The sequence below is a fragment of the Rhinoraja longicauda genome, chromosome 5 (genome assembly GCF_053455715.1).
Source record: "Rhinoraja longicauda isolate Sanriku21f chromosome 5, sRhiLon1.1, whole genome shotgun sequence".
NCBI classification, from domain to species: domain Eukaryota; kingdom Metazoa; phylum Chordata; class Chondrichthyes; order Rajiformes; family Arhynchobatidae; genus Rhinoraja; species Rhinoraja longicauda.
Window position 1 is genome coordinate 52980894 of NC_135957.1, and position 19720 is coordinate 53000613.

The following is a 19720-nucleotide window of genomic DNA, read 5'->3' on the forward strand; positions in this document are numbered from 1 at the left end:
TTATCCTTAGGTGATCTATTTAATACTACTGCCAGCTTGAACCCGTAAAATTGTGGTAGTGCTGAATTTGAAAGATTTTCTTTTTTGAGTAGACACTTTGCAGAATTTTTCAGAAAGTAGAATGTAAGAGAAAATGTTATTTTCCTTTCACCCCACTCGGCCACCCAGACATTTCCAAACAGCTTACAATGGCCTGTTTCCTTCATCATCGTTACTTTATTGCATATCTTTCATTCATTGTTCTTTATCTCCACATCACCATCTATATCGTTTCCCTTATCCCTAACCAGTCTGAAGAAGGATCTCGACCTGAAATGTCACCCATTCTTTCTCTCCAGAGATGCTGCTTGCCCTGCTGAGTTACTCCAGCTTTTTGTGTCTATCTTTGGTTTAAACCAGCATCTGCAGTCCCTTCTTACACATTTAGTCTGGCTTGGTTCTGCTGACAGTATCACAATATTTGGTGGGAACTGAAATGTAGTTAAAGTCCTTTTCTGTTTTCTGTTTCTGTTTCTGTTTTCTACTGCACAACCGCCAACAGCTGGGCTATCTCATGCAGGTTTCGCTCGCGTGGGCACTAATTTTCATCTATAACATTTATCACCTCCAATGAAGAATCTTCGGTCCTCTTTTAGAAATGTCAGTGTAAACCCAAAATACAATCCCATTCCATTGATATACTTTTCGTTGTGGGAAAAGAGCAGTTAAGATAAATGAACACAACGGTAATTCCTAGTGGCATCTATACGTATTTAACACTTACGTGCACATTTGTTCATTTCCGGTGTTCGGACTCCATAATACCCACTTGGACAAGAAGAGAGACAAACTCCAGTCTGCTTCATCCCATTTCTCTCCAGAGAGAAAAAAAGTCTAGGCATACATGACAGACACCCATTAAACTCAGAACATCGATCACACCCTTTTGGGCAACCTTGGTTCACACCTGTATTTGCTGGAAGGAAGCAAGAATAATTGTTATCTAGTTGGCATTTAACACTATCCTAATTTTTTAGATGTTATACTTTATGAACAGAATTCTAAGAAACTATCAGTATATTCTAGACACATATTCATTATCATTCTTTGCTAATGCAACAAATTGCTGTTAATGCGCATTTAATTGTGGTTGATTGGTAGCTGTAAATTATATTGGTAATATAATTATATACTACTGCTACTTAGTTTGCAATTATGGTTGAGGGAGAGTAATCAGGGTGTGAAATGCTTCTGTCCAGAAGCCCTTTATAGTCACCAGTGTGCAACATCAACTATTCTACTGTTTTCACCGCTACTTGGAATATGTTAATCTACATGTTAATCAATTTTATGGGAAGAATAATCTCCTGTTATCAGGAGGTTGAATATGTAATTCACGAGTGTGAACGTGACTTTTACAAATTATTTGTAATATTCTGTTGAGGAATGTTCTTCCAAATTTTAATTTCAATAAGACTACACTTCAATAATATTAACACTGAGTTACATTCTTGTCAAGAATTCTTGTCAAGAATTCCAAATTATTCCAGTCTATCTTCATAATATAGTTATCATATCATCTCATCATATATATACAGCTGGAAACAGGCCTTTTCGGCCCTCCAAGTCCGTGCCGCCCAGCGATCCCCGTACATTAACACTATCCTACACCCACTAGGGACAATTTTTACATTTACCCAGCTAATTAACCTACATACCTGTACGTCTTTGGAGTGTGGGAGGAAACCGAAGATCTCGGAGAAAACCCACGCAGGTCACGGGGAGAACGTACAAACTCCTTACAGTGCAGCACCCGTAGTCAGGATCGAACCTGAGTCTCCGGCGCTGCATTCGCTGTAAAGCAGCAACTCTACCGCTGCGCTACCGTGCCGGTATTTAACTCTGTTCAGATCAGATCTGTTCGGATCAGTTTATATCTATTCTGTTCGTTGTCTCCAACACTTAATTATCTGCTTCACTTCATGCTGGCCAGAACTGAAAATTATTCCCATGTTATGAGCTGAGTACTGAAGAATATGTCCCAGATCTGATTTCTAATAACTTTGTTATGAACTTCAGTATTCTGTTGATTTCGTTGATGATCCTCATCATTGGTTAGGTATGTCGAGCATTGACTTTAAGATTTCCAGGTCACCTAACTTTACCTTTGCTTTTGAAAAGCACTTCATTAAGTGAAGATGTTGTACAGTTGTGCTTTCACTGTGCAAAAATGTAGCATTGCATCTATCTGCATCCAACCATTATTTCCAATTACCTATTGAGTGACTAACCGTACAACTTTCTGAAGAATCGTAGGAGCATGATAATATTCTTAGAGAAGGCAATCGTACCAACATGAACTATTTGTGATTCCAGACCAAGTAACTGCCCTGTGGCTTCAATAATTATTCAGTTTAAGGTACATTTAATTACAGAAAAGAAAAAAATGTTGGTTATATCAGCATATTCAAATTCCATGAATGAATGATTAAGAAAACATTTCCATGATACCTTTAGTAGTAAAACTTCAATATGCTTGACAAGAGCATCATTAAAAAATGACATTGGGCAACAGTAGAACAGATGATCAAAAGTTGGGTCAAAGTTTTTAATGAGAAAGGCATTGAGAGGATGTTGCGAGCTTGGGGCCTAAGTATAAAAGAGCATAGCCACAAACACTGCGGCCATAAAATTCAAAATGCATTAACTGCAAAGATTTTGGAGGCTTATAAGGCTGGATAGAAGTAGGAATAATTAAGTCATGGGATTATTTGAAAACAAGGGTGTTAATTTTTTTAAACTGACCCACTGTTGAGGTGAAATCCAATGTAAGACAATAAGTAAGACACAAACTGTTGGAGTAACTCAGTGGGACAGGCAGCATCACTGGAGAGAAGGAATGGGTGACGTTTTGGGTCGAGACCCTTCTTCAGACTGATGTCTGGGCAGTGGGCTGGACAGAGATAGAATGTAGTCGGAGACAGTAAGACTGGTGGGAGAACTGGGAAGGGGAGGGGATGGAAAGAGAGGGAAAGCAAGGGCTATTTGAAGTTAGAGAAGTTAATGTTCATACCGCTGGGGTGTAAGCTACCCAAGCAAAATATGAGGTGCTGTTCCTCCAATTTGCGCTGGGCCTCACTCTGACAATGGAGGAGGCCCAGGAAAGAAAGGTCAGATTGGGAATGGGAGGGGGAGTTAAAGTGCTGAGCAACCGGAAGATCAGGTAGGTTAAGGCGGACTGAGCGGAGGTGTTCAGTGAAATGATCGCCGATCTTGCGCTTGGCCTCTCCGATGTTCGGCTCACTCGGCGATCGTTTCGCTGACCACTGTTCCAGGTGTCAACTTCTGTACATCGGCAAGATTAAGCGCAGGCTCGGCAATCGTTTTGCTGAACCTCCACTCGGTCCGCCTTAACCTGCTGAATTACTCCAACATTTTGTGTCTACCTTCGATTTAAACCAGCATCTGCAGTTCTTTCCCAAGACAATAAGTAATATGGGCAAATATATCACAATATAAATGTGATGTTCTTCATTTAGGTCAGAAGAATAATTATCAAATTAGAAAGAGAACAAAGTATGATTCTCCAAAGAATTTAGATTTGTTTGTACATAAACACAGTTAACATGCAGATGTAGCCTATTGCAAAAGGTCTGGATACAATTGGACAGACTTAAGTGAGGCTACACCTGGCGTTCACAACTACAAAACTCTCTGCAGTTTACACTCCCTACTGAAAATATTACACTTACCTTGACACGATGAAGATTCAATCCCATGGGAATAGGTAGCCTTATGAAGAGTGATTGAATATCATGGGCCCACTAGATTTAGAGTTAGAAGGAATTTAATAGAAGAACAATAGAGTCCTGAGAGAGTTTGGCATAGCCAATGTTGCAAAGTTAGCTCCCTCAGGTGGAGAGTCTAGAATTAGGGGTCTTAGAATAAGAGGCCACCCATCATACCCAGGAGGAAATGTGTTCTCTCAATAGGTTGTGAATCCTTGGATTATTGTACCTTCAATGTCTTTGTGATTGTGTAAATTCAAAGTTAAAAAACATAGAAACATAGAAAAAATAGGTGCAGGAGTTGGTCATTTGGCCCTTCGAGCCAACATGCTCATGGCTGATCATCCAAAATCAGTACTCTGTTCCTGCTTTTTTCCCATATCCCTTGATTCCACTAGCCCTAAGAACTAAATCCAGCTCTCTCTTGATTATTAGATACAAAGGCAATCAAAGGATTTTGAAATTGGGTGGAAAAGTAGATGAGGTCAATGATCAGATACTGAAGTATATTTAAAATCTAGTATAGATTTGTGTATTGCAATCATGTCTGTATCAATTGATTTGGATATATTTGAGGGTCCAGTTTATATGTAATTTTACCTTATTACATGAATGAAGTTCCTTGTTCCTATCTATAATAGAAGGTAGCCAAGGAGAAGGCATGAGTTTGGTTAGGCCTCATTTGGAGTATTGTGTGCAGATCTGGTCGACCCATTATAGGGAGGATATGAAGGCTCTGGAGAGGGTGCAGAAGAGGTTTGCCAGAATGCTGCCTGGATTGATAAGAGAGTATTAGCTATAAAGAAAGGTTGGAAAAACTGGTTTTCGAACATTTTTTCCAGGATGGAAATGTCAAGGCCAAGAAGCCATAGCTTTGTGGTGAGAGGGGCAAAGTTTAAAGAAGATGTGTGGGGCAATTATTTTGTACAGAAGATTGTGGGTTTCTGGAGAAAGCTGCCAGAGAGTGGTGGTGGTGGCAGATACAATATTGGCATTTAAGAAGCTTTTAGATAAGCACATAGATATGCAAGGAATGCAGAACTGTGGATCATGTACAAACAGAGATGATCGGATTAACCTGACATAATGTTTGGCATGGATATTGTGGGCTGAAGGCAGTTCCCAAGCTATCCTGTGCTTTGTCCTATGTTATGGAAATAGAACTAGAGAGTCTTGGTGACATAAAGGATTATGGTGTTGCGACTTGTTTTAATTGGATAGCACTAAAAATGTATACAAATAATTGCAATGGAAAAAGAATCAGTGCACTGTGAATGCTTTCTTTAGTATATCCATTAAGTATCTGTGTTTGGGCAAAATCTTTTTCTCTGCTTTGACCGTGATGGGCCTCAAAATATCCAACAAAGTTTTTAGTACTATCTTAACGCAAAATAAGAATAGCTTATGTAACTGCCTTATCTCTACCATAATTGTTTACAGAAATTCCTGTGGCAACACTTTCAATGATCTTTAAGGCAAACATCTCAGCTGCAGTAATGAAGACTTACACTGCAGAGTTATAATACTGGAATCTATTTGATAATGTGAAAATCGCTGAGGTGCATTCTGTCCCAAAGGCTAAACAAATCCAATTCAACTAATTATTCTTTAATAATCTGCTCACGGAGCAGCTTGCGTTTCACCCAGGACCAATCAGCTCCAGAACTCATCACACCAGCACCAGAGCTAGATTCCAAATGTAACATGGAAGCAACAATTAACTGAGTGTGTCCCCTACTCCCAATTCATCCGTCTACGCCGCATCTGCGCCTGGGATGAAGTGTTTCACACTTGGGCATCAGAGATGTCCTCATTCTTCAGGAAATGCGGCTTCCCCTCTTCCATTATAGATGAGGCTCTTACTAGGGTCTCTTCTACATCCCGCAGCTCCACTCTTGCTCCCCCTCCCCCCATTCGTAACAAGGACAGAATCCCCCTCATTCTCACCTTCCACCCCACCAGCCAGCGTATCCAACAAATCAACCGCCAACATTTCCGTCACCTACAACGGGACCCCACCACTGGCCATATCTTCCCATCCCCTCCCCTTTCTGCGTTCCGCAGAGACCGTTCCCTCCGTAACTCTCTGGTCCACTCGTCCCTTCCTACCCAAACCACCCCATCCTCCCCCCTCAACTCCATCCAAGGACCCAAACAGTCTTTCCAGGTGAGACAGAGTTTCACCTGCACCTCCTCCAACCTCATCTATTGCATCCGCTGCTCCAGATGTCAACTTATTTACATCGGCGAAACCAAACGCAGGCTCGGCGATCACTTCGCTCAACACCTGCGCTCAGTCCGCATTAACCAATCTGATCTCCCGGTGGCTGAGCACTTCAACTCCCCCTCCCATTCCCAGCCTGACCTTTCTGTCATGGGCCTCCTCCAGTGCCATAGTGAGTCCCACCGGAAATTGGAGGAACAGCACCTCATATTTCGCCTGGGCAGCTTGCAGCCCAGTAGTATGAACATTGACTTCTCCAACTTTAGATAGTTCCTCTGTCCCTCTCTTCCACACCCCCTTCCCAGATCTCCCACTGTCTTCCTGTCTCCTCCTATATCCTTCCTTTGTCCCGCCCCCCTGACATGAGTCTGAAGAAGGGTCGCGACCCGGAATGTCGCCCATTCATTGTCTCCTGAGATGCTGCCTGACCTGCTGAGTTACTCCAGCATTTTGTGAATAAATACCTTTGATTTGTACCAGCATCTGCAGTTATTTTCTTACACTTAAGGAAGTACATAGTACAATACAGCATACAGTACAGCACAGGAACAGGGTTTTCCACCCACAGTCCATTTTGAACATGATTCCAAATGAAACTTTGCCTGCATATGATCCATATCCCTCCATCCCCTGCATATCCTTGTGCTTATCTAAAAAACTCTTAATTGCCACTATTTTATCTGCCTCCACCATCACCCCTGCCAACACTTTCCAGGCATCCATCACACTCTGTTTAAAAAAACTTGCCCTGTAATTTCCTTCAAATTTTGCCCCTCTCACCTTAAATTTATGCCCGCTAGTCTTTGACAATTGCAGCCTGGCAAAAGGTTCTGGGTCTACCCGATCTGTACATTTCATAATTGTTTTACTTGTATCAAGTCTCCTCTCAACCTCCGAGGCTCCAGAGAAAAGGAGTTCTGGTGAAACTGAAATGAATGGAAATCCGGGGGGAAACACCCTAATGATGGAGTAACACTTTGCACATGAGAACGACCTTAATTTTCGAATGTCCATCAATCCAATCCTAAGATAACATTGCAGGAGTTCCTCAGAACAGTATTGTAGGCCCAATATGAATATTCTCTGATGACTGACAATGTTTAATCCTACTTTCAATTCTTCTGCAAATGAAGCAACAAAACCTAGACAGCATTGAAGTATGGGCTGATAAGTGGCAATTAATATTATTGGCACAAGTGCCAAGCGGACTATCTCCATCAAGAGTTTATCTACCTACCCTCGATATTCAATGGCATTACTGCCACAATGGGATATAAATGATGAGACGACAACAGCACTTTAGACTACATTTGGTACATCGTATCTCCACCTACTGATGCACTGAGCAAAACAAAATGTGCAGGTCAGGCAGCATCGGCGGAGGGGATCGATGGGCATGTTTTGGGTCGAATCTTATCGAAACGTATAAGATTATTAAGGGGTTGGACACGTTAGAGGCAGGAAACATGTTCCCAATGTTCGGGGAGTCCAGAACAAGGGGCCATAGTTTAAGAATAGGGGGTAGGCCATTTAGAACGGAGATGAAGAAAAACTTTTTCAGTCAGAGAGTTGTGAATCTGTGGAATTCTCTGCCTCAGAAGGCAGTGGAGGCCAATTCTCCATATGCATTCAAGAGATAGAGCTCTTAAAGATAGCGGAGGTATTTATTCACAAAATGCTGGAGTAAGAATAGAATAGTTCCTTTATTGTCATTGTAACATGAGCCATGTACAACGAAATTGTAAAATGTCAGCCAGTCAGTGCACCATTCAAACATTTCTAAAAGCTAACGATACATACAAGGTAAAATATTTTAAAACAGATAAACAACTAAAATAAATATCATGAAAATAGCACGCATAAACACCCAACCCTACATCCTTCTGTCGATTTCACAGTCTCTTATTATGTATCGCCCCTGCGTTCCTTGGCGGCTACATTTAGTGCCTTTATAGCAGTGGGGTAAAAACTATTTTTAAATCTGTTTGTCCTTGTCCTTGTAGATCTGTACCGTCTGCCTGACGGTAACAGTTCAAACAGGGAGTGTCCGGGGTGGGAAATGTCCTTTATAATACTCTGGGATTTTTTGATGCAGCGGGAACTGTGTAAGTCCTCCAAGGTAAGTAGAGGGCAGCCGACAATCCTCTGGGCGTTGTCAATGGCCCTCTGGAGCGCTTTCCTCTGAGCCGCTGTGCAGCTGGTGTACCATACGCATACACAGTATGTTAGGATGCTCTCAATGTAGCACCGATAAAAGGACAACAGCAGTCTCTGAGTGATGTTATTCTTCCTGAGCACCCTCAGGAAGTGCAGTCTCTGCTGGACCTTTTTCAGCAGCGCAGAGGTGTTCACGCTCCACGTCAGGTCCTCCTCAATATGGATTCCCAGGAAGCGGAAATCCGCCACCCTCTCCACACATTCCCCTCTGATAGATAATGGTACCATGTCCGTTTTATTCTTTCTAAAGTCTATTATTATTTCCTTTGTCTTTAAGGTGTTGAGGAGCAGGTTATTTTCTCCACACCACACTGTCAGCTGCTCCGCCTCATCCCGGTAGGCGTACTCGTCCCCCCCGGTGATGAGTCCCACCACCGTAGTGTCATCCGCAAATTTGACAATGGTGTTGCTGTGGTGGGCGGGGGTGCAGTCATGTGTATAGATGGTGTAGAGCAGGGGGCTCAGCACGCAGCCCTGTGGAGAGCCGGTACTGAGGCTGAGGGCCGTGGATGTGTGATGGCCCACTCTGACTCTCTGGCTGCGAGCTGACAGGAAGCTATTTATCCACATGCAGGTGGAGTGTGGAAGTCCCAAGTCCCCCAGTTTGTCCACCAGTTTATGGGGAAGGATTGTATTAAAGGCAGAGCTGTAGTCCACAAAGAGCATCCGCACATAGCTCCCCGGCTGCTCCAGGTGGAACAGTGCAGCATGGAGGGCTGTGGCTATAGCGTCCTCTGTGGATCTATTCGCTCTGTACGCAAACTGGTGGGGGTCAAAGCTTCGGGGCAGGAGTGATGTGATATGACCCCGGACCAGTTTTTCAAAACACTTCATCACCACTGGTGTGAGTGCGACTGGCCGGTAGTCGTTGAGGCTGGAAATGTGGGGTTTTTTGGGCAAGGGGACTATGATTGCGGACTTCAGACAGGATGGAACAGTGGACTGGGCCAGAGACTGGTTGAAAATCCTCGTACAGACTCCAGCCAGCTGGTCAGCGCAGTCCTTCAGCACGCGTCCAGAGACGCCGTCGGGTCCAGTAGCCTTCCTTGGATTGATGGCCCGCAGCGTGCGCCTCACCTCATGCTCCTCTATCTTGAGGGTTAGGCTGCTGTGGACCATGTGGTGTGATATGGCTGTCTCGGGTGGCTCCACTTCAAAGCGAGCAAAGAAGAGGTTCAGCTCCTCTGCCAACGAGGCGTCACCTTCAGCAGCTCCAAGGTTGGTCTTATAGTTGGTTAGATACTGGATCCCCTGCCACACCTGCCTGCTGTTGTTACTGTCCAGGTGGTCCTCTATCTTCCTCCTGTAGTCTAATTTGGCCTCTCTGATGCCTCTCTTCAGGTTAGCTCGGGCCATGCTGTATAAAGCCCTATCGCCAGACCTAAAAGCAGTGTTCCTCTCTTTTAACAGCCGCTGGACCTCCCGGGTCATCCAGGGCTTCTGGTTGGGGTAGACCCGGATGCGTTTGTCCACTGTGACAGTGTCCATGCAGTTTTTAATGTAACATAGTACACTGTCTGTGAACACCTCCAGGTCCCGGTGTTCAAACACATCCCAGTTGGTCCTGTCGAAGCAGTCCTGCAGCTGCTGAGATGCACCATCAGGCCAAGTTGTGATGGTCTTTGTGATGGTAGGAGCGGTTTTCCTGAGGGGGGCATATGCAGGAATTAAAAACAGGGACATATGGTCCGACTGACCCAGGTGTGGTAGTTGTCTAGCCCTGTAGCCCAGCTTGATGTTGGAGTAGACCTTGTCCAGTGTGTTAGCTCCTCTTGTAGCACATTTAACATGCTGATAGAATTTGGGGAGCATTTTCTTCAAGTCCGCGTGGTTAAAGTCCCCTGCTATGATGTGAACACCGTCAGGATATATGCTCTGTTGACTGCTAGTGCTACCATACAAATATCCGATAGCCGAGTTAGCATTAGCATCCGGTGGTATGTACACAGCAGTTATCATGACAACAGTAAACTCTCTAGGGAGATAAATGGGCCTGCATTTAACAGTCACATACTCCAGCAGGTCAGGCAGCATCTCAGCAGGTCAGGCAGCATCTCAGGAGAGAAGGAATGGGCGACGTTTCGGGTCGAGACCTTTCTGATAGCTGAGTCAGGGGGTATGGGGAGAAGGCAGGAACAGGGTACTGATTGAGAATGATCTGCCATGATCACATTGAATGGCGGTGCTGGCTCGAACGGCCGAATGGCCCATTCCTGCACCTATTGTCTATTGTCTAACCCTTCTTCAGAAGTAAAGCTCTCCTACTGACACACTGAATTCATTCCAGTATCTACAAGGGGCAAAGTCAGGGTGTGATGGAAGAATACTCACCAATTAGCTGCACAAGTGAAGCCCAACACACAAGTTCAATAATATCCTGGAAAAGGGAGTCCATTTGGCTGGAAACCCATGCACCATCTTAAAGTATGCATCAACAATGATACATATTATCTCAGTGTGTACCATCTACCAAATACTCAATTACTCACCTAGGTTATTCTATTACTGACCTCCCAAACCCATGACCTCTATCACTAAGAAGGACATGGGCAGTTGGTACATGAGAACACCAACTGGTTCTTCTCAAGTTTGCATACTATCCTAATATGGAGAAATATTCTCTTCATTGCTGGGTCTAAATCCTGGAACGCTTGACCGCAATGGAACTGTGGGATAATCATCATCAGATTATCAGAAAAATCACTATAATTTTTTTAAGGGCAATTAGAGATGGGCAATAAATACTGCCCTTGCTGGTTGCTCCCACATCCAGAAAACATGAATAAAATATCTAGCAGACCAGTTTGAAGTCAATGACTTTAAACCATATGTTAAGATGTTAACATGTTTCATGTGGTAAAAAAAATATATAGATCCAATTTATTTAAGATGTAAAACATTTTGAAGTTTTCAATCTTTTCAGGGTTTCCTTTTAGATAAACTAAGTCAAGATAATTATCCAACCTATCATTTGAAATTTATTTTGAATTAAATAGATAATTCGGAGCTTGCCTCAAAGATGAAGTGGTAATTAAAGTGAAAATAAATACTTCAATGAAGTGAGTTCCACAAAGGCTCGTTGGTTCCATCTGATTTTTAAAGAACTGTTTCCTGAGAACATCGACTTCTAAACAAAGCCTCAAGTTAATTAGAAAAAGATTCAATTAAATATAACTGAGCAACCCATGGAAATCCAATGCAAGTGGGGAAAAAAATCAGAAAATCGAAGTGTCTTTGCAGTGAACATGTGGATGCATTGCAGCTTAAATAGATAATTTGGAGCCCAAAGCCTTGTGAGAACCCGGGACTCCGTTTTGTAGCTTTTATTTGACTAGAGAGGGCAAGATAACTTACTGAAGAAGGGAAATTTAAGATGGGTTGCACTTCCTGTCAATTTAAATGACCGTTCATAAATTTCCATTGGCAATGATTATGAAGTTTGGGAATAATTACCTATCCACTCATTTAAAGGCCAGCATTGGTAGCTCAGGGAACTACCCCTGATAAAACTAAGGAAACAAAAACCTTTCTTTTCGTCCAAGGCCAGTGTCTGCTTACTATAAATAATTATTTTAATACGCTTACACACCACGTGCTAAGATACAGATTTTCACAGACATCAAAACGTTGCTGGGAGTATGTTTCCTCTCGTGGTATAATCTAAACCTAGGGGGCGTCGTTTCAGCTTTAGGGGTTCTCACATTGAAAATGGAAATGAAGAGGAAGTTCTTGCGGAGTGTCTTTGCAATCCTCTGTCTCAAGAGAATTGTTGATGCTAAATGATTGAATATATTCAATGCTGAGACAGATAGTCTATTAGGAAATCAAGGGTTATGGGGAACAGACAGGAAATCGGAACTGAAGCCAAGATCACATCAGCGGTGGTTTATTGAACGGCGGAGCTGGCTCCAGGGAGTATGCGGCTTCTATCTTCTTAAAAAAAAAAAAGGCGCAACACAAAATTTATCAAGCCTCAAATACACAGCCAACTTTCTGCGTATTTTCAAACCTTTATCACATCATAAGTGAACTTAAGACTCTACCCGCTCTAACCTCAAAGCAATTTGCATTGGCTTCCTGCAGGGGTCTCGCGCTGTTCAACTAGAGTGGGCTCGGAAAGTATTTTGTATTCAACTTCCACTTTGTCTCGGTATAAGATGATAATTAAATCTCCGCAAAGCTGAAAGGCATGTACGAATTTTCGCTTAACGTTTGTCCCGAGGTTTAAGCAGGCGCTAATTCAGTTTTGCCTTCGATCAGGTGCACTTGGTGGAGTTCATAATGCACCCTGTGAACATTGACTGTTGTCCATTTACACCGCACGCGTAATTTCACGAGCACGGGACCGATCACTTGGGATTGATTTGCATTAAATATCCATCATTTTCCCTGACGCGAGGTTGTCCCGTCTCCCTGCAAGAGTTACTCGGCAGATATAGCAATATCCCCTTTTTAAGGAATACCTCAGTCATATTTAAATGGACCGATTGTTCTGGGGATCTCATGCGATGCAATTGAGAACGCGGTATCTGGAAGCGAATGCACAGGGTAAGCAAGCGGCTTGTGGATTCAGGTCTCAGTGGACCCATCACACATTTATATGGCAAGTTCCAACAGAGAGCGGGGGTTGTTTAAAGCACCAGTACTGCAATATTAGCAAATGGTGCGATTCACGTGTATTTATTACTGGGAACAAATGTAAACAAAAGTTACACTTTAAACATCAGTGACAACTTTGACCCGTCCATAAATTTACATTAAATGCAGAAAACTGGTAAAGCGTTCAATCTGTATGTATTCTGCCCTGGACAATGGATCTTGTATACACCGCGGCAGTGGGAGTCCCCAAACTTAAAGTAGACATATCGTCTTTCCTACATACTCGATTCAAGGTGTATGACAATATTTTTTTTTTAAAGTGACAATTGTGTGTCTTTCTCGCCCTTTCAAAAAACAGGTATAAGTTAACCAAAGATTATTAAAGCAAATGTTAATATTTCAACCTTCCATGACGATCCAAATGAACATTGCCCAGAGGACCACAGACATTGGCTGTCCAACTTGTGCAAAAAAAAAAGCAATGTTGATATTGTAATAGGAACTGTTGTTGTGTTTGGACCTCACCATCCCAGGGCTCGAAGAAGAACGCTATGAATCACTTTTATTGCCCAAAATGTCAGTGGAAGCAATAAGCGGAGCAAAACGCTGCACAAAAAAAGAACTAGACAATGTTATACAACTGTTGAGTTTTGAAAAGGCTAAAAAAATGTATTTCCCACGGTGAAATTAATTAGGAATAAAGAGTGGGGTGGGGAGAAATTGGTTTGGAATTTTACCCCAGCCCGCTGAGATCCTCCAGCACTGTGTGCTTTGCCCAGCATAGCAAAATCCCTGTTTGTAGAGGGCATGGTACTAATAGCATCCGGACAAGACTGGGAATCAAATAAGGTTATCCGAATACTGGTTGTAAAAAAATTAAATCAGCAGACATTTTCCATGAACATGCGTCAAACGTTTATTTCTAAACAAGCAAACCAGCTGTGGGGATGTTATTTATGGAGTTCAGGTCCTTAGAAACTGTTCATTTTGGTGACATGCGAATGTGTTTTTTCATTAATCTGCGTTTAATTCCTGCTTGTAAGTGAACACATTTGAATTGGGTCCTGCACTCAAATCAAGATTCTTGCAATCTTGAGCCGGTCGGTTGTTGCTAAACGTTTGTGGATCGAAGGATGAGGAAAGATTCAGGGCCTGGGTAGGTAGGGTTGGTGCTACTGTGGGGAAGATGATTTCTCCACATCTTTTCCACCAATGGCGTCCAATTCAAATCACCACAAAGGGTTCAAATATCTTGCCAAAATGGACATCATCTTGGGAAAAAATCTGAAACAACAGTTTCTGACTTATAATGCAAATACGTGCAGTAAGCGGGCGTCGATACCACAGTAGTATGTCTGTATGTATGCCTAGCACCAGTCACTAAGACTCCAAAAACCTTCTCAACGATTATTACTTATCATTCTCCACACGGCTTCGAGATAAATATTCTTGCTTTAAAATGACACAATTAAAAGTTTTAATCGAGGGACAGGTGGGTGGGTGGCTGTGTTAGTTAAATGGTAGATTAGGTTTAAAAAAAACCCACAATGCTTCACACAACCTTTCGTCCCATATTTACGACTAGCTCTTCTATACGGTATAAACCTTGTTTTAATGGTAGGGGTATATCCCGGTGTAAGACGATCTGTTCAAGTTCCTGATTTTGCAATCGGAACCATGCCTCACAGATCGGATTCTCGGTGTAATTGTGTTAAGTTTTGAGTGCTTTGAAGGCAATTGAATCTCAGCTGTGATGTTAATCATCGGCTCAATGTCAGGCAAATCCAATGGGATTGGAGACAATTTCCTCTCATCGAGGACTTTAGCCATTTGGGAATGATTCTGACTTTTACCCCAAGGCTAATCTTTTGCTGCCGTGTGCATCATTCAAACGCCCGCAAGTTCATTATATTTACATCGACCAAGCACAGATATAAAAATCACTAGACATTTAATACCAAGGACCGGACGATATCACCCCCCAATTAATCATTGCTGAGGCCACTAAGCGACCATGTCAGCATCAGAACATTAGTAAATACTCGGTCCATCCCGCGAGTTTGGTTGGATTGTTTAAAGAGTAAGTGGAGTTTATCAAAGAAACCAGTAAAAGCCGCTACGTCTCCAGCCGAAACCGAAGAGCACAGATCCATTTCTGCTGAACGACCTCACACTAATAAACTCGCACATGATTAGACGAGAGAATTGGGAGCAGGGTTTCTAATGAGGCTTGCCTCCGCCCTCTTCATTCGCAGGTGGCCTCCGCCCTCTTCATAAAGCAAAGGGGGAGCTGCCTGCGGTCAAAAGATCCATTGCATTTCTAAAACATGTTTTGATTTGGTTTAGAAAATTAACTCAAGTGAAGGGAAAGAAGCGCATACGCGCTCTTCCTCTTGCGTGATTACTTTCGGAGATAGTGGGCTTTCAAAACCAGCATCTTTACAGGGGGTGTGTGAGCTCTTCGGGCCTGGCTTTAAATCCTAACTCTCTCTAAGCCCACAAAGCTAAAACGAGATAAAATGTCGTATCAACTCGACAGAATTAAGATATCTAAAATAAGATTAATCAGATTCAATTCACTTTCTGACTATTTTAACATGATACATTTCTGAAGTGCTGATCGCACGTTTCCAACAAAATAATCCTGAATACTGATTGTTGTTACCTTCACAGAGTTAACATTGCTTATACAATTTCTACTAAGGTCAGCGTTATCTGTGTTAGAAAATAAAACTTTCCTCACCAGAATCGCAATGGTCTGAGAACAGTGATTATATTGACTAATTAAAGACTTGATTAAACAAAATGCTTCCTATAGGCTTTAATGGAATTTCAGGTCTCTATGTAAACGGGTCAATTTTTTCAGGGAGTGTCTAGTAACATGATAGTAGGACATGCCCCTACATAAGGCGCTCCTCTCGCCAGCACGTTTAGAAATAACATTTTTACGACGCAAGATGTCGCAGTAGGTGTGGGTTTAAAAGGATCACAGACATTAATGAAAACGAAAACCAAGTCTGAGCTCAGGACAGGCCTTCGAACGGTGTTTACTGGCGCAGCCAGTCCGCGGGAATGATCCTCGGCAACAGGCGAGCTAACTCTTCAGGAATCCTCCCCCGAGAGCCGCTAGCTACTGCAGGGCAAGGCACGTGGGCAGGGGGGTTGGGAGACCTCAAACACGGCGCAGTGAATGTGAAATAGAACCCCAGCGACTGGTCCCATTCTCCCATTTGTAGATGCTGTTCCCCAGCACCGGTCCCACAAAAGTGAAGTGCTGAGAAGTTGCTTCACCCGTACGGCATTTTAAAGAGGCCGGAGCGACAGCGCTCACAACTAAGCCTGGTTTGGGGTCCCACAGTACAGGGCGTGTAAAGCCCGAATATGAATGATGTTCCCAGAGGTACGGTGTGGTTAGGATTGTTGGCTAATGTGTCATATGCAGTAAGGGTTTAGTCTCGTCGCTCACTGACTCCTCTTGGACGAATCCCATCCCTAGTGCTTCATTCATTAATGTTCTCTTGGTCAGTGAACTTTCTTCTCTCCTTCCAACGATCGCTTCTCCGGGCGCTGCTTCTTCCCACCCCTACCCCCGCCTCCCCACCCATTGCCCGTTGAACTCAAGATTCAAACTCTCGCCTTTTGAGTAACTTAGTCACAGGATTGAAAAGTAATATTTTGACTTTTTTTCTCCTGTTACCTGGATTTGTAAAATCCAAAGCTGCACAGTAGTACACGATACGTGATCTACCTCTTCGCCTTTCTTGGCTTCGCATCTTTCCCCTTGATTCCCAGTAATAACAGATGATGACAATGTGAACTGGCTTGCAGTCAATGGCATGTAAACTATTTCTTTACGTGGAATTAGGTGCGGAAGTAGTCGCCACTAAGTTATGCGTTTCTGAGATATTGAAAGCAAAGATATGTTCAAAAAAGAGAAACAAGAAACATCTTCACACGCAAAGAGGATAACGTGCACATACCAGATGGGCTGTCTTTTTTAAAAATGTGGTATGGGGGGAGGGGTGAAAGCTTTTAGATAGCCGCATCTTGAGCTCTGGTTGCTTTACAATTGTGTTTTCTTCCGAAAGTCTCAACACGAGAAGGGCGCTCAGTTTGGGCCATGTGATCACAGATGACCACACGAAGATGGGAAACTTCAAGCGTAAGAAAGAGTTTATCCAGATTTTGATCACTGATTTAATTATGATGGGGCTATTTCTTCCTAGATTTAGTAAGATCTGTAATTAATAAGACTGGGCCGTGAATGAGATGTGCTAAAATCGGCAAACGGTAAACCCGATCCATCTCTTATTTAGAAGAAAAAAACCAATAGTTTAATCAATCTTCCTGAATCTATAATAATCATCTGCAAAATATGTTTGGATCTTCCTCAACACAGTGTCTTGCGTTTAACCAACAAACTTTTGGCATTTGATATTGAATGACATTAACGGATAGAGTGTTATGAATACTTTCATCCCAAAGAAAATAAACATCCTGACCAGCGTCTAACATCTTAATTTTATGGAAGCATGTTGTAGATATATTCTATTTCAGTTTACACACTGCACTAAGGGGTAGAAGTCCAGCTGCGAGGAGTGTCTGTCAGTATGTTTCAGTAAGTTTCAGATTACATGTAGTTGACCAAAGAAATAGTCTGCAGTCAAACAGAAGAAGCACATTAGCTTCGCGATCTCAGGGCGATAAGCGAAGTGTCAAATACAAAACACGTTCTCAGCCGCAAAGCTCCATCTGATGAAGAAATAAGCGTTTAATAGTCCGACTTTGGTGAACTGATTACCCATACCCTTGACCTACAAGTTTTTTTTTCTCGAAATATTCTCGTGCGAATAAAGGCTGATGTTGAGCATTTGGGTGGTGGCAATGTGTATTGCCATATGGATCGCTTGGCAGGTACTCAGGATGGTTTCAACTTAAGGCAGTTCACACCTAGTCGAAACTCCGGGAGAAGAGGACAGGGATCCACAATATCCAGTTAGCTTTATTTAATTAAACATCTCCAACAAAGTTCCATCGATCCCCTTCAGTTACCTCTTCCATTCTTTTTTGTAAAGCTGTTTTTTTTTTTTAACTAGCTATTAAAATCAGAAAATTACTGGTTTGACATCTACCCCGAGTCATTGGTTCGCTGATTGCTCAGCGTTGAAAATGATCTGTAATTGACAAGCGTCTCGTTGTGAAAGGAATCCCGCCGCTGTTTGAAACCAATGGCGAAATTGTATTAAGCTCACTACAGTTTTAATCATTATTTTTCCCCCACTGGCCCTGGGAGCCTCGTTTCAACGGATTGGGAGAGTGGCAAATGGGAACTAAGGATACTTTTTTTAAAAAAGAGTATCTCATGAAGATCAAGCACTGTTTAGCGATTATTACAATTAACGTATTGAAGTATCCTCTGACAGAAAAGTTAACTGAAATCCTCTACAAAGACTGACGAAAGTCTGAATTTAAACGACACAATTTGAATGGGAATCTGAGGTACAGACGGGGGGAATAAAGAAAATAAATGTAGTTGGAAACTTAAACAGGTGTAACAGTAATTTAAAAAAAAATCAAACTTACTTCGTCTGTGGCGCCTTCCTCTGGAGGCGTTTTGGCTGCCAATGTATTCCATACAGTTTAATAAAATTAGAACCACAGAAATCAGTTGAAATTGCATAGTAACCTGCGGGTGATGGCTCCTGAAAGCAACTACTGCAGTAACTCGGAGCACACTCGAGAGGGAAATTCCAGGATATCCTCGGCCGCACAATCAGGCACTGGTTATTGATGCAGATGCGAGCAACAAAAAAAAAAGTCAAATCTATAATGCTACAACTTGTAGACAGATCTGATGGAGGGCCTCGGAATCACTGGCCCGAATTGGATGTAACATCTTGCAGCCAAGTGTTTTGGAACCCTCTTCATAGAACTCGCAGTGCCGGGGTCTCACCTCTTTAAAAAGAAACGCATTGGACAGTCCCGGACCCAGGTCCCGTCAACATCTGCTCTGCCGACACCCCTTAAAAACTGTCACATTTAACACCTTCACAGCCGCCATCCAATTTTCAGCAGTCTGAACAAATGCCAATTTTTTTTTTTCAAAACTTGGGTAAGCCTTTCTGGAATAATGTTCTAGCTATCTGATTGCAGTTCATCCAGATCCTTAAATCACAGGAAAAAATCATAGATCAGCAGTCTAACTGAAAGAACAGAACCATTTTTTTAAAAACTAAACAGGCCTTTCAGTTTTTTTTAATCAGATTTGGTTTTGTGCCATTTCTCTTTAACACTTTTAAAGAAAAAGGCGATGGAAAATATATTCAGACTTTCCGCAATCTGCATAAGCCAATCCAAGCCCTCTCCAGCATTACGGAAATTGTTGAGATCTTGCTTGTGCCCGAGGTCTCGATAATGCCAATCACGGTGCCGCGCTCCACGTCTTCGAAGCCGCACCAGTCATTACTTCCAATCGCTGGACATCTGTAGGTTATTTGCAGAGTTGCTGCCTGCTCTCGTTCAATGAGAGTGGGTGTGAAGCGTGCATGCAGCTGAGCGCTGAGATTTCTCTCAGCACAGCGTTGCTGTCCTTCGCACTCTTGAGGGCGATATGACTAAAGGGAACGGGACCCGGCGATCATATGACGCGAGTTGGCGCTGTGAAACACCACTAACCAGCATAAGGCTCTGTCTACTATATTTGTCTTTTTTTCCCAGTAAATATGGACTGGCCTCGCCCCTTCTGCTGATTGAATTCTCCACTGATTTCATTAGCTCCGCTAATACCGCACACGCACACTTTCTTGGAAGACAGTTAATAGACTGTTGTCGTGGTGGTCATTTTATATCTTTGAAGAAAGTGTTAATACACTATCCCATGAACGCCACACAACGTAATTCCATCTGCACCAGA

The 19720-nt window shown here is 42.7% G+C and overlaps 1 protein-coding gene across 1 annotated transcript in view; it reads right to left on the reverse strand.

The window, feature by feature from the left end:
- rspo3 (R-spondin 3) overlaps positions 1-19384 on the reverse strand; it is a 65196-nt gene extending 45812 nt beyond the window's left edge. Inside the window, exons 1-2 of the mRNA XM_078400167.1 lie at positions 18391-19384; positions 764-955 (exon numbers count right to left, since the gene is read on the reverse strand). Of these exons, the coding sequence (XP_078256293.1) occupies positions 764-955; positions 18391-18487 (289 nt within the window). The 5' untranslated portion in view covers positions 18488-19384. The remainder of the gene's footprint in view (positions 1-763; positions 956-18390) is intronic.
- Positions 19385-19720: the final 336 nt, after the last annotated feature.